This window comes from Lissotriton vulgaris, chromosome 8 (assembly GCF_964263255.1).
Source record: "Lissotriton vulgaris chromosome 8, aLisVul1.2, whole genome shotgun sequence".
In the NCBI taxonomy this organism is placed as follows: Eukaryota; Metazoa; Chordata; class Amphibia; order Caudata; family Salamandridae; genus Lissotriton; species Lissotriton vulgaris.
Genome location: NC_141696.1, coordinates 732158537 through 732173423, shown reverse-complemented (window position 1 = coordinate 732173423; position 14887 = coordinate 732158537). Strand labels below are relative to the sequence as shown.

Genomic DNA, 14887 nt, shown 5'->3' with positions numbered 1-14887 from the left:
AAGGGATACAATTAAGGAGGCATCCAAATACAGATGACCCAAAAGATCAATAAGCGACAAAACACTGATGATGGACCCAAATATATGCGTCCATCAAGCCTAATTTTAAAAAATCCCCTCGTCTAAAAGTTACTGGTGTCAATGGTGTTTCAACCCTATTTTAAGTACTGGGTCATCATCAGGGTAGTTTTTTAGCATGAACAAGCAATATTGTGGTGTTGCAGAACACCGCTGCACTCTAACCAATGTTTGTGTTTGTATTTGCTGTCAGAATGCAGACACCAACAGTGAAACAGTCACCACTTTCTATACACTCCCAATCAAATCTTTTTGAAAATGTGTTTCCTGGTTCTTTCCAGTGTATCGTTTTGAATGTATTGCAGATCCCAGTATTATACCTTTGCTCTGAATGTATTTCACTCAGTTTTCAAACCAATGCATTTTCAGGGCCCAATTTCGTAAGACTCTTCACATTACCACAATTTCATTCTACATCGTCACAGTTCTGCTTATTCATGGTCAAAACGACCCCCCACCCCCCTCAGTGTACAGAGCGCTTAGTTTGTGATTACTATTAAACTGTGGTATGAGGGTATTTCGCTTTGTGGAGCTCTGCTGAAGAATTTCAAGCTCCATAAAAGTGAGGCAGTACCAACAAATAGTGCTAAGTGCCCAAAGCCATAGGAAAACTTAGAGATTTTTGTGCCAAAATTCAAGGGCTCAGCAGGACGCCACATCTAATGTATCTAGCTCTGTGGAGCTCGTCTCAGCCACAGTGTTCTGCCTTGGCCAACCAGAAGAAGATATAACTGTTTATCCAGGGTAACTGCTAGCCTTTGCCCAACCTGCGCTCCATCGCAGTCAGCCTGAAAAAGCACTGAAGGCCAGGTAAACTATGCAACAGACTAACATTGATATTTGCTTTACCAACTGCTTACTATGGACTCCATTTGCTTTTTTCGTAAAAAGTAAAACACTTCTTATCTTACTGACCAATTTCTGTTATCTTGCTGTCACTTCAGCTCATTAAATTGTATTCCATTTTACTAAGTTTGGGAATTTATTCTGTTTTGATTCTCAATTTTAATCATTTTGTAATGATGCTAGATAGTTTATATGTATTTCCTCTGAAGGAGACCTTTTGTTTTGATCCACATCTTCAAGGGTAAACTCAAAATACTTCATTAAACCTTGTTTTGCTAACAGGCGTTCAACTGCTAAATTATGGAGGAGCTCATCCATTGCTCTACTTCAGTCAACAATCCAAGGCTCCCAGATTTAAACTATCAAGGCTTCAATTCCTATTACAAGGCAGTAAATGCAAACCAATCTAAACTTCGGAGTGCTATAATACAATTATTTTAAGCATCCACATGGGTCTCAAGCAGCACATTTTTTTTTAAATTGTAGTAGTTTGTTATCAGTACAATGAAAATTACCACAGCAGTTTCTATGTTTATGCAATTTTTTACATATAAGTTTCTATGATTCAATACCAAGAGCAACATCAGCAAAACCAGAAAAAGCAAAATGGCTTACCACTGCCCATGGCTTTCTTAAATACCAGCTAAGACACTGGACAACGCAAGGCCTGCTAAAAACAAAAGAAAGAAAATATGTTCAGTTCAAAGCAGCAGGGTCAAAACATGTCAAGAGTCTTAACTGAAGTAAAGGATTCTATTTAGAATACAAAAACTCAAGTAGTGACCTAACAATTCACTATAAATACTAACGCCCTCAGATGGGTATTGAAAACAATAGAGCTGGACAAAAGACTATTAAAAAAACTTTTAGAACTCCTGCAAACAGGCACATGAATGTGCGGATTTTATTTATACATACATATCTCTACATACATACATCTATAAAAAAATACATATATCTATGTATCTATATCTATATCTACAAAAACACCTCTTTCCTTCAATACAGAGACGGAACCGGCACTCCACACGTTTTCACTCCAGTTTATTTTAGAGAAAGGACAATACGTGTTTGGAAGCAAAACAAGCCGTTTTAGGCAGTAATGACGCCATCTTGGAACATTTGGTTTTGCACAAGTTACTCCTTAATTTTGTTGTCAATCCATTTTATCCTCATTTTAAATACATATCTATATATATATATCTATTTATATGTTAACACGATGTCTTTTTCATCGAAAAGAGACCCGCGCTCTCTGAATAGTTCCTCAATTTATTGCATGCCACATGGATCAGAGACGCGTTTCGGCAGTTTGCTGCCTTTCTCAATCTTTAAAAATCACCATTGTGGATACGTCTTTTATCCAAAATAAAGTTCATCAACATGGAAGTAATGCTCCTCCTGTAATTCATCAATCATGTTGTCATTTTAAACGTAAACATTCACAGCATATTTCCGTGACTGTACGGTGCGTATTAAAATGTTGAAAAAAACACTTTCTGCGTTTTCACAACAGTTTGTTTCCCAAGTGGCTAGTGGCATACTTTTCGTGCAAGTCTCTGTTCCGTCACAGCTTTGACTGTGTGCTCATCGTGACCTCCAATATCAACGAATATAAGTGCAGTGGCGTTGAGTACAGCGCAGTGGTGCCGAGTGTGCAATGGTGCAAAGTGAAGAGGCGCAGAGTGCATTGGAAAAGAGTGGTGCAGAATAGAGTGGAGAAGCTTAGAGTGCAGTGGCATTGAGGGGAGTGGCATGGAGTGGCGCAGATCTGAGTGCAGTGGGATGGAGTGGTATGGAGTGGCATAGAGCCGAATGCAGTGGCATAGAGTGGTGTAAAGTGGAGTGGTGTGGAGTGCAGCGTCATGGAGTGGTGCTGAGTAGAGTGAAGAGGCATACTGTGGAGTATGCGTGGTGTGGTAACACACTGCCATACAGACAACACATTTTCAATTGAAATGATTATTACATTTGCATAGACATAGTGTTACCAATAAAACTATAGAGCACACAAACAATGTGTGGAAATGGCATCATCTAGTGTAATGATTTGTTTTGATCATATTAAAGCATTTGTTTCCAACACATTTTAGAATTAACTACAAATGTGCTTCATTTAGGTTCCTAATTCTGCTATATTCTAATATACTTGCACAGTTTATTTAAATGATGTGTGCTAGAAAAACAAAATCATGTCCTACACCCAGTAGCCAGCAAGATTGTCACATAAATCATTTCACTTTGAAGTCAGAGAAAGAAAAGTAAACACCAAGTTCCCTTGCAAGACAGAGCCTGACATTTGACCTAGGTCTTTTAATGCACAGCAAATTGACAAGATAAGATCAAGATTTTTAGGCCTGTTTAAAATAAGGAAACACTAGGAGGTGATGGACGGAGCGCTGAAACTTTTCAGACGCTCACCCCCAGTCATAGACCTGATTTGAATCCATCATTGTTCTTTAGCTCACTTCGCCACCTAAGTTCAGACCCAGCTATATGCAAATCAGTCTTGACCCTGTGCCTCAAGGGAACAGTCCAGCCCGAACTGCCAAGCCAGGTCTTCCCTGACCCGGAAACAAGCATCCTGAGACCGGTTTCAGGGTAACACCCTTCATCAGCCAGGCTAGCTTGAATCCAGTGGCAAAGTGAGCAAGGAACCCACGTCTGGGCATACCCTGCCAACTTAGGGCGAACAAAGCAAACACAAGGAGATGATGGAGGAGCGCTGAAACTTTTCAGACACTCACCCCAAGTCACAGAGTGTGCAATATACAAGTACTAGGATGAGTAGCTGGTCAATTCCTATTTTCCCAAAAAAGTTAAGATCCTGCAAGACTATTGCGGGATCATGAAAAGTAGGAAGGAGAAGGTGATGTCTGAATACACTCTGTTATGCACACTTATTACTATATGAAGGAGTCTTAGTGGAGATAGTGTTTATGAGACTCTACTATTTATGCTCATTGGTTTGAGAAGAGTTGGGAGTAGAGGTGAGGCTAATTAAAACACCCTACCATGCGCACCCATCATCTGAGATAGACGTCTGAAAGAAGAACCCAGTCCCTCCGCATATCCTACTACACACACGTATCAGTAGAGAGAGAGGTCTCAGCAGAGAGGCCAGTCACTCCACACACCCTACAAGGCACATCTGTCATCTGACAGAGAGGTCTGAAAGGAGAGGCCAGTCCCTCTCCACAACCTACTGCACACCTATCATTACAGAGGTCTCACAAGAGAGGTCAGTCCCTCCACACACCCCACTATGTACACCAGTCTTCTGAGAGAAAGGTCTGAAAGGAGAGGTCAGTCCCCCCACACATCCTATTACATACACCCATCATCTAAGAGATTTCTGAAAGGAGAGTCCTGTATCTCCCCACACCCTACTACACATACTTATTACAGAGAGATCTCCCCACCCCTTACTACACACAGCCTGTATCAGACTATTTGCAGACAGTAAAACTCTCATGACAAACACACTGTAGTGTAATAAAAAAGTATCTAATAAGCACAGTGTACATTCTATCCAAAACATGTTCAAAGAGTGACTATTCACTTAAAATAGACACACTCTGAAGTTGGTAAAGATCACACTACCTGCAGCCTTCATACTGCATTTAAATCTTTTACCATCTTCTGAAGCAAAACAAACACATGTGCAAAAGTTAGTACCGGTTGCACACAGTCTTCAATGTTAAGGAGAACTTGTTATGCTGAGACGTTTCTCTCCAGTAACTCCAGGCTGCTTACAATACTTACTGTGTAGTACGTAGAAACTTAGCCATTCTAAAAACATTTTCTGCAGAACCAAAAACATGCATGGAACATAATGAACACAAGTCAATTGTTACCTGCGCACAGGCACAGTTACTCTTCCGTACAAAGATTTATAATGTGTTCAATGCCTCTACACACCTATGATGAATTAGAAGAGTTTTGTAAACACATCCATTAGTTGACGCTGGCTGTTCAAAATTAGGTATAAAAGTAATATGGCAGTTACCAGCCACTATGTCAACTATGAAACAAACTTAAACACTCAATGGATGAGGTCATCAGTGATGTTATTTGAGATGTCATCAGTGTTGTCATAAATTATGCCATAGAACATGTGATGAGTGATGTCATAAGTGAAGTCATAAGCAATGAATGGCGTGGGTGCAAGTTATTGTTACTGCTCTTAACACCTTAGCTGCGTGTAAACATTTCTCCCCAGTGCTGCGCTGTCCATTAGAACTAGTGCTGAATGGACGTTCAATGGTCGTGCGCAGCACTGGGGAGGTAGCGCTGCTGACGACCATTGGCCGTCAGCAGCACTTAAGGGGTTAACAATAATTGGTGAATTTCTCCGTTTTTTTTTCTTCGTATAAAAGGTTAACATTGTGACTGAGAAATTAACCTTACTATAACGTTTTTAATTATATATCTGTAGACCTATGAGCAACTCCGAAATTAGATGGTGAAGGCAGAATTTGTTTGTATAGTGTTCTGTTCCCCTGGTCCACACCCATATATGTTTTTCTCAGAGGACCTCTTCTTCTTGTAGTAGGCCTGGAGTGCCAGTGCCTGTCTGCTTGCCAAGATGAGCGTGCCTTGTGAGGAAGAGGAGAGTGCTGTAAGGGTGTGAGATCCAGAAGAGTGGATCCCTTTAATAAGGTCTGAGAAGACTGCTGTAACACCAATCCGGTTGTTGCCTATGTGCACGTTGACGTTAGTGACCCCATATGCCAGTGGGGCTACTGTGAAGTTAGCAGTCGTTGGGATCACTGCCTTGCCAATCAGGTCATAGACCGTGTGTGGAGTGAAAACTGAGATCCTGTATGCCAGAGGGGCCACCGAGAAGGCCAAGGACAGTTGTATGTTTCAAGCCATCGGCAAGAGGAGAGACCACTGGGGTGTCCAGTGTGATTCCCAGCTACCAACTGAGGATCGGAACTAAAGCATTCATCCCCTCCACCTGTGGGAAGGATCAGAGGAACTTACCATCCAACTAGAGGAAGGTCAATAGATAGCCAGCAGCTGCCCCTGAAGAGCTACTAGTGCTACTCACAACAGCAACTGCAGGATATCTCATTGACATCTGTGAGTGAAATGCTTCTACAGACTATAGTCGTGCAATCCCTGCAGGAGCGGAAAAGATGGATCATAAGGCCGGAAGGCCCCGGAGAGCTTGTTCCTCTACATAGCACTTTGTGAGTTTAACACTTTTGACCTTTAAAAGACTCAGAGTGGGTCTCCTGAGACTCAGACTACTAGAGGGGCCTAGCCTGAATGTTAATTATAGTGAATGGGGAATAACCACTACTGTTAGTGAGAGGGAATTGAGACTCTGGAACCTGCCTATTGAACACTAGACCACAGGGGGCTAAGCGTATTGTTTGTTAATGCTGTATGTCACTTTTTGTTTGTATATAAATATTCCCCTGCAGCTATTAAAAAACTGTATATTAAATCAAATGTTTTCAATCTTTAAAAATGGCATGGTTCAAATACTGTTCACTCAGGATACTCTGAACTGACTTTAAAAGTATAAGGAAGTTTCAGAACGTAAAGGGAAAAGCTTGCCCAGGCCTAATCTGCTTTCCGCAGAATTCAGCCAATTTGGTTCTCTATAGTAGTCTAAGGAGCAGATTTATGAGTCTCAATGTGAAGTATCATGCTAAGTACACCCTCTGCACACACAAACTGAGTGAGGGCAGCAAACAGCCATTCCCTCCATTACCATCAAATCCTTTGTTTGACAAAGCTTCTGCTTTCATGCAATACGTGGAATGCAGGAATTAAAACAAACAACCATTAAAGTATGCTCTTCACCCATACCCAAGCAAAATATCCCGAATGCTGTGCTTTTACAGACAAGTGGAATGGGTGGGGAGCAACACAGAGCAAGGAGAGTATTTGAAGGGCTGAAGAAGAGCGGAGGGTAGACTGCTCAAAAACACATGCACTTGCACTCTCAAAAGTGCTGAACGAAAAAGAAAAGATGTTCCCTAAAATGGCCAGTGGTAGGATATATACAAGTCAGCCAATCAAAAGGACTCTGAAGATGGTATGGTCCATGGGAGGAATAGATGCAACAAGAGGAAGGCAAACTACGATCAAGTTCGACCTATATAAAACTCTTTGAATAAATTCATTAAATAAGCAAGCAGATCAGAGTGACGGGCAACCGGATAACTTGGGCTGTCTGGTAGGAGAGGCGAAAAAACGAAATCATGGCAAATGTCATTCAGTGAAACATGACATAACACTTTCACCATCTGCTTTATCTCGTTGCTGCAGCACGACGTAAACATCCTCCTGCGTTCTCCTTCGGAGCAGAGGAAACAGCACGAGGCGCTCAGCTTCCAGGCGCGCCGCCTGCTCCACACAGGATGTCAGGAGTAACCATGGGCGTAGGAAGTGTGGGGGACGCGGGGGACATATCCCCCCCAGATTTTGTAGTGGGGGGGACGCGGGGGACGAGGGTGAGGGGGACGAGGTGATGAAAGAATTTCTCCTCTCTCTTCTGTCTGTCGCAGGGCCATCGGTATGTCAAAGCGCGAGTGCTTTGACGTGCTAATGGCCCTGCACATGACCTGTGCCCTTCCCTTTTGTTGTGCATCAAAAACTCCAAGAAGGTTTTCACACCTCATCACTCGCCCCCAGAGCTGATTGCAGTCTGAATTTACAGGACAAATCAAGAGAGGTAGTTAAGTTTGTAGATTGCTCACTACTGACAGCCACAGCCCACTGGCGCGATCCAGCACTGGGGGGCTGGGCAGCGGGCAGTGCGCCTGCCCCTGTTTGGAGCTAGTCCTTACCCACCCTCCTCCTCCCACGTACTGGTCACCAGGTCACCAAAAGATTCATGCTGTGTGTGTAATAACAAGGCTCTCCTATCCCTGATCCAAGGCAGTGTTTCACGTGCTGTGGTGAGTACAGTGCTGCTCATATTCCCCGAGATGGAGTCCGGTGCGAGCATGTTCGTGGTAGTGTGCGCAGCAAAATGTAAAACAAGTGTATTGCTATTAGAAAAATGAAAGATTCCTGTGCTTATAAAAGGAGTTCACGTATGAGTTAATTTTTGTGCGAATCAATCTGCTGAAGTGTATCTACCAGCAGTACTGTATGTGAATGTGCACCTCTTTTGGAAGCACTAACATGTACGTTTCAATTTATTTCTAAAATGTTAAACAACGCTTCTCCAGGAATAACATGGATTGTGGAGTCTCTTTAAATTGTTTTTCAAACCAAATGTACCAAATAAATTATGTGTAGTTCCTTTTAATATGCCCACATATTGTCTGCACTGAAAAAACACAGGGCCTCATTTATGAAAAGTGACACATCGCTGCGTGAAAACAGCGATGCGTCACTTTTCACCGCGCACTCCTTGCGACACCAATGATGCGTCATATTTAATGTATGACGCATCATGTCTCAAGGAGTTACAGATACGTCAGTATTTCTGACGTATCTGTAAGCGCAAAAGTGACGCATTGCTGGAGTGTGTCACAAAAGTGACGCAACTCCAGCAATGCTCCCTTTCACATGGGGCAAGCCCCATGTGAAAGGGCCTGCATCAGTCTTACGCCTGCTGTGAGGCAGGCGCAAGATTTTGACGCAACGGCGTCCTAAAAGTGACACGGTGAAATCTCATAGATTTCACTGCGTCACTTCTACGACCCTTCCTTGCGTCAATACGCCCCCCTTGCATACATTATACCTGGCGCAGGTATAATGTGGCGCAGGGGTTTACAAAGTGACGCATCTACCTAGATGCGTCACTTTGTAAATATGGTGCAACAAGGCACATTGTTTACGCTGCTGGTGCGTCACAAAAAGTGACGCACCGGCGGCGTAAAAGGGACGCACGACCTCATAAATAAGGCCCATAATTTTCTTCCACATGGTGTCAAGATTACAGTTTGGGCCGGTCATATTTTCTCCCAGTTAGTATCGTATTTTAGTATATTGCATGCAAATCTATTTTTAACGGTGGGACTCCTGAACCTTTAAACGTTCACTTTAGCTACAAATATATTTAGTATTGAGGTGCTTTCCCAGAGTCTGTGTGACACCCAACCCCTTTGAATTGGTCCACTGCAACACTGTGGAGTATTAACAACATATGAGTGTGGAAGAAACGTTAAAAATGTTCTTGTAATGAGTTTTGCAGTGGACCATAACTGAAGCTGTTTACTTTATAAAATATTGTTTTGCCCATAAAGCTTAAATTGCTTTCAGATTAGTCAATTGAGTTGGTGTTAATAGTCTGTGCAGCTGGACTGCAAGGAGGAGTCTCCTGTTTGTGCCCTTCCATTTCTGGTGCTTTGTAGCAATTTTAAGATATCCTTAGAGTTTTTCATTGCTCATATGGGTGTAATTTCTGATATTTATATGTTTCCCTCGTCTTCATTGCTCACGAGAAAGTGTCACTCATAGTCATTGATATGCCACTCATAATTATACTGATATTATGAAAATGTCCAACAAAGCATTCTGAAGCCTTGGAAGCTATGCTGACTGCATCCTGCCCCTCCTCAGCTGGGACCCTACTTTATTTGACTGTTTCACACTGCACAATTCAGCCACTCAAAAACCTAATGTTTTGTTGAAATGTTTGAGCAGTTGAACCTCGCCCTGGAACATGAGAACAATTAGCACCAGACATAGTCTAAGCACACATCTTGCATTATATTGTGTTAGATGTGTTGGTCTGTCCTAATATTTACATAAATAACAATTTAAATACCACTATTTTGTCTTATTTCAAATTTTATACCACTATCCAGTCCAGGGTTTCAGAGTTCTTTAATTCACACATCCACGTTATACAAAGACAATAAATCATATGTACGTAAATCAATTTACAGGATGTGTTACATAAGATAGTGAGGGTTACAAGGTGTAGGAGTCGCATGTTGACTCCTTTACGCCAAGGGAGTATACTTTGGATGTCCCTGATCCCACAGGCCTTCTGGAGAACCTGGATGATGCACAGACACAGATGACGCAGAAGACTTGAAGAGCAGTGAGGCCAGGAGCAGTTGGAGTCTTCCTTGATGCAGTCTTCGGTCCAGTCGAAGTCCGCCGAAGTCCAAGTGTCAAAATGGTCAAAGAGTGTCTTGGTTTCAGAGGTTGAGTGCCTTGTTCCACGAAGAATCTGAGGACCTACCCACAGGGGAGCCCTTAAGTACCCTAAGGAAAGGGTTGGAATGACTCGGGGGTCCCTCCCAGGGGAGGGGCTGGACAAAGGGAAGGATACTCCCCTGGTCTTTGTCCAGTTTTGCGCCAAAGTGGAAGCCTGGGGTTCCTGAACTGGCAAATGTGCCCTTCAAAGCAATCTGAAGCCACCAGCAAGCCACACCTCCCTGTGACAGGAAACATATTTTTCTACCTTCTCGTGACGAGCTCAGTAGCAGTAGGGCAGAATCGGGTCTGTGGTTGGCAGCAGCACTAGGTTGCTGGCAGACCCTGAAAGGCTGTTACTTGGAGTACAGGGGGTCCCCTAAGGAGCCCCCCAGTACTTGGGATCATCCTTGTAGCGCTAGAATTGGTGTTGAGGTATGATTCCAACATGTTTGCTACAAAACATGACCAGGTCCAGTGCAGCCATTATATAGTTAGATATCACGTAATAACTGATGTCCACTATAACCTTAAAATGGCTGACCGCTCTTACAAAGCCTGGAGAATCAAATCCGGGGTTTGTAGGGGTGTCCAGCTCATGCAGGGGCACCCTCACATTTGTAACCAAGCACCCTGTCTATCATAGGGGTGACATATAGATTTTGAGTGCAGTGACCTCACACATAAGGAAACATATCTGCTGTGAGAGGTGCAAGCAGCATCTCACACAGGCTGCATTGGCAGGTCTGTACTCAAGTTTAAGTGGACTTCCACTGTTGGCAAAATACATGCTGCAGCCCATGGGAGCCTCTGGTGTACCTATGCCCTGAGTACCTTAGTACCATATACTAGCGACTTATAAGGGTACACCAGTAGCCAATTGTGGCTGTACCCAAGTACTTACCAGAGCCCATTTATGGGAGAGAGCACAGTTGCTGGGGTCCAGACTAGCAGGATCCAAGCAGTCTACAGACAAAACACACTGACACCAGATACAAAGTGGGGGTAACCATGAAAGCAGATTCTGCTTTCCTACACCCCCAAACGTAAGGACATGGGGCTAACCTTGCCCATTTGAGTCTTCATTTTCTAAGTGGAAATATCTGGAAAGTCCATCTTTGTTGGCATTTTTACTCCCAGGTGTACGTTCTACTGAAAAGTCCATCCCCTGTAGAGAAATGGACCACCTCAAAAGTTTGAAGTTTTCACCCTTCATCTGTTTAAGCCATAGGAGGGGCTTATAGTCTATCTGAACAATGAAGTGAGTGCCAAACAGGAATGGCCTCAACTTCAAGGTCCAGGCCACAGGAAAGGCCTCCCTCTTATCTGACCAATGCATCTACCTGGGGGGGTCAACTTTCTGCTTATAAAAGCTAATAGTTGATCCTGACCTTCTGAATGAAGCTGTGACAATACTGCACATATCCCTATCTCAGAAGCATCTGTTTGTACAATGAATTCTTTGGAGTAATTAGGACTTTGCATAATTGGAGCAGGGCACGTGGCTTGCTTCAGGTTATCAAAGGCCTTCTGACAGCTAAATGTCCACTGAACTTTCTTAGGCATTCTTTTGGCGGTGGGGGCACTACTACCACCAGTGCTATTGCTAGGGGCACTAGGAGGTTTAGGATTAATAGTAGCAGTATTTGTGTGGCCTTTTGCCTTACACAAATAGCACCAAGGTTTCTTGTTAGAGGAGGAAGATGAATTGGACCTACCCCCAGAGGAAGATTTTTTGAGGACCTTCGAAGACTCTTTTTTTCTTTAGATTTCTTCCCACTTTTCTCTTGAACCTTAGAAGAATCTTGGTTCTTCTGGTCACTACTACCATGAGACTTTTGTTTCACCCTGGTGCGGACCCACTCATCTGCCTTCTTTCCAAATCTTGGGGAGATGTCAGATCTGAGTCCACCATGTACTGGTGCAGTTGCTGATTTTGACAATTATTAAGGATGTGCTTGCTCACAGGTAAATTGTACAGTCCCTCACAATCATGCACATTACTTCTATGAAGCCAGACTCCCAGAGCCTTAATAGCACTATATACAAAATCTACCCAGTCTTAAGTGTTTGCCTTTTGTGTGTCCCTAAACGTAACCCTGTATTGCTCAGTGGTTAACCCAAACCCACCTATGATGGCACTCTTCAAGACTTTGTAATTGTCTGCATCTTCTTCCTTCACAGTTAAGAGTTTATCTCTATCATCTTTGTTAGCAAAGGAGAGCCACAGAATAGCTGCCCACTGGCCCTGAGGAACCTTCTGAACTACACAGGCCCTCTCTAAAGCAGAAATCCACTTATGAATGTCATCACCTGCTGGTAAGGAGGGACTATCCTGCTCAAGTTCCTAGTGTCAAAGGAGTGTTCCCTAACTCTAGGTTCACTAGTGCTGCCACCATGGGATGATTCTAATACCAAATTCTTCTAAGCCCTCTGGACTTCTAGGGTTTCCTTATCTAGGGCCAAATGTTCTTTCTTGATTCTGAGCTTTGCTCTCTCAACGTTGAACAGGTGGTATTCCATTTCGAAAGAATAATCTCTCTTGCTAGAGATGGAGGTCTCTATTGCAGTGGCAGAGGAGGGACCTCCCCTGAGCACTCTGTTCCCTCCAGGGGGAACAAAGGGGGTCCTACCTCAAGGGCATCCCTCTGTGTCACTAGAGATATTCCCTGGGGACTTGAGTTCTCCATTAAGGGGTCTTCAGACTCCTCTTGGACATGCTCAGAAGCAGAGTCATTGGTGTTGGACACCCCGACTCATCTTCTGAAGCATCACCACCCATATCCAAGTTATCCTGCCCATCTGACCTTTTTTCTTTGTAGCAATAACTATTCTCCAAAGATGACTTCACTGTTAATATGCAACTCTCCAAATGTCACTTGTAAATAAACATCATAGTCTTGAGCACGGTCTCCACGCTTTCAATTAAATGCTCAATATTTTAGCTCGAATAATCCTAGCACAAGGCATATTTGCTTGTTTTGAGCATTTTATAGTTTTTGTGAGCCTCCCATATAACAAAGTTTTTGTACTTTAGTGTATTCCATGCACTACTCATTTGTGCACTACTAAACAAGGGGTTTCCAAAAGGGATCCAACTGACTTCAGTACTCAAACACACAGAATCCTATACCATGCTATTAAACCTGCCAGCCTTGTGTGGTCTTCCCCCAAACATTTTGCCTGCTTACCTCCTCTTTATACTGATTCTTTTCGTTGGCCTTAGGACTCTGAGCACTTTACCGCAGCTGACCATTGCTAAAATGCGTGTACTTCTCCCCCAAACATGGTAACATTGGTGTATACACAACTAGCATATTTAATTTACTTACAAGTATCTTATTACCCCTTTCGATGCTGATGACGAGCTCAGCTCGTCATCACCCACGGGTGTCGTGTGCTGATGACGAGCTGAGCTCGTCATGGTGCCACTAAAATGGCATTTTCCAGCACAGGGGGGGAAAACGCCCAGCAGCCATGTGGTTACAGTGGTATACCATATACCCAGGGCCTGTAAATTAAATGCTACATGTGGGTCTGCATCACTGACTGTGCCACCCTCACAGGTAGCCCTTTAACCATGTCTCATGCCTGCCAATGCAGAGCAGCCTGTATGTGCAATTTTACTGCCATGTCGACTTGGTATTCAAAACCCCTTGCCAAGCCTTAAACTTCTCTTTTATTACACATAAGTCACCCTTAAGGTAGGCCCTAGGTAGCCCATAGGCCAGGGTGCTATGTTACTAAAAGGCAGGGCATGTACATTTAAGATTTGCATGTCCTTGTAGTGAAAAACACCTACACTTGTTTTTCACTTCTGTGAAGCCTACTCCTCTCATAGATGAACATTGGGAATTCCTCTGTATACTCTTTTGAGCTGTAATTCCTATTTAGAAAAGAGAAGCTGTGTCATGTTTTGCTTCTTTGGAATGGCAATGATAAATCCTCTTTACTGGTAAGATTGGATTTCATATTACTATTTGACATATGCCACTTTTACAAAGTGGACATTTCTCTGCTCTTACAGCTCTGTGTGCTTCTAGACTGTCTCCGATACACTCCAATATTACTCCAGTTGCATTTTGAGGTTTAGGAATGTTGCAAAGAGAATTCAGTTTATTCTTCCTTTTTCTTCCCACCTTTGTTTGCTTGTTGCATGAAGATGTACGTTTCAAAAACATGTTCTTTCACATTTGGTCTAATTACTTTGTGAATATAAATAACAATTAAAACATAGTTGCAAACTGTGACTACGTGCCTACCTTTATCAATGTTTCACTACAAAACTATGGGATATTATTAGCAAGGAACCTCGTAAAAATGTTCGCCGTTTTAGCGGCAGAAAACTGCTGCTAAAACGGCGATAATGGGCTTGCTAATATGCGTTATAGAATTCCAATAGAAGCCCCGGTTAGATGTTCAGGACATCTAACCTGGTCTTCTATTGGAGTTCTATAACGCATATTAGCATGCCCATTATCGTCGTTTTAGCGGCAGTTTCCTGTCGCTAAAACTGCGATAATTTTAACGAGGTTCCTTGCTAATATGCCCCTATGTGATTGTATTTGTTTAACGTAGTGTATGGTTCTCAGACAATGGTCGATTTGTATCGAGTCACTGGAAACTCCAAAAGGTTGTCCTTGTCCCCCCCAGAAATTGAGTATCTCCTACGCCCCTGGGAGTAACGTCTGACATAATGCTGCCTCTATATTAATATGCTCTGTTTATTGTATCCCTTGAAGGGGCGGGCATGCAAACAAGAGCCCAGTATGAAAACCCCAGCGACATTTCCTCAAACATACATTTGAATGATTGCATCGCACCTACCCTGAAGCTCCAGCCC

General features: G+C 43.0%; 1 protein-coding gene across 2 annotated transcripts in view; it reads right to left on the bottom strand.

Moving 5' to 3' along the window:
* Positions 1–14887, bottom strand: part of PRRG1 (proline rich and Gla domain 1) — a 389843-nt gene that overhangs the window by 263491 nt on the left and 111465 nt on the right. The window contains exon 2 of one of the 2 annotated variants that reach the window (XM_086934613.1): positions 1540–1591. In XM_086934613.1, coding sequence (XP_086790739.1) covers positions 1540–1549 — 10 coding nt within the window. In that variant the 5' untranslated portion in view covers positions 1550–1591. Of the gene's footprint in view, positions 1–1539; positions 1595–14887 lie in introns of both variants that reach the window. The other variant, XM_086934612.1, reaches the window with a different exon arrangement.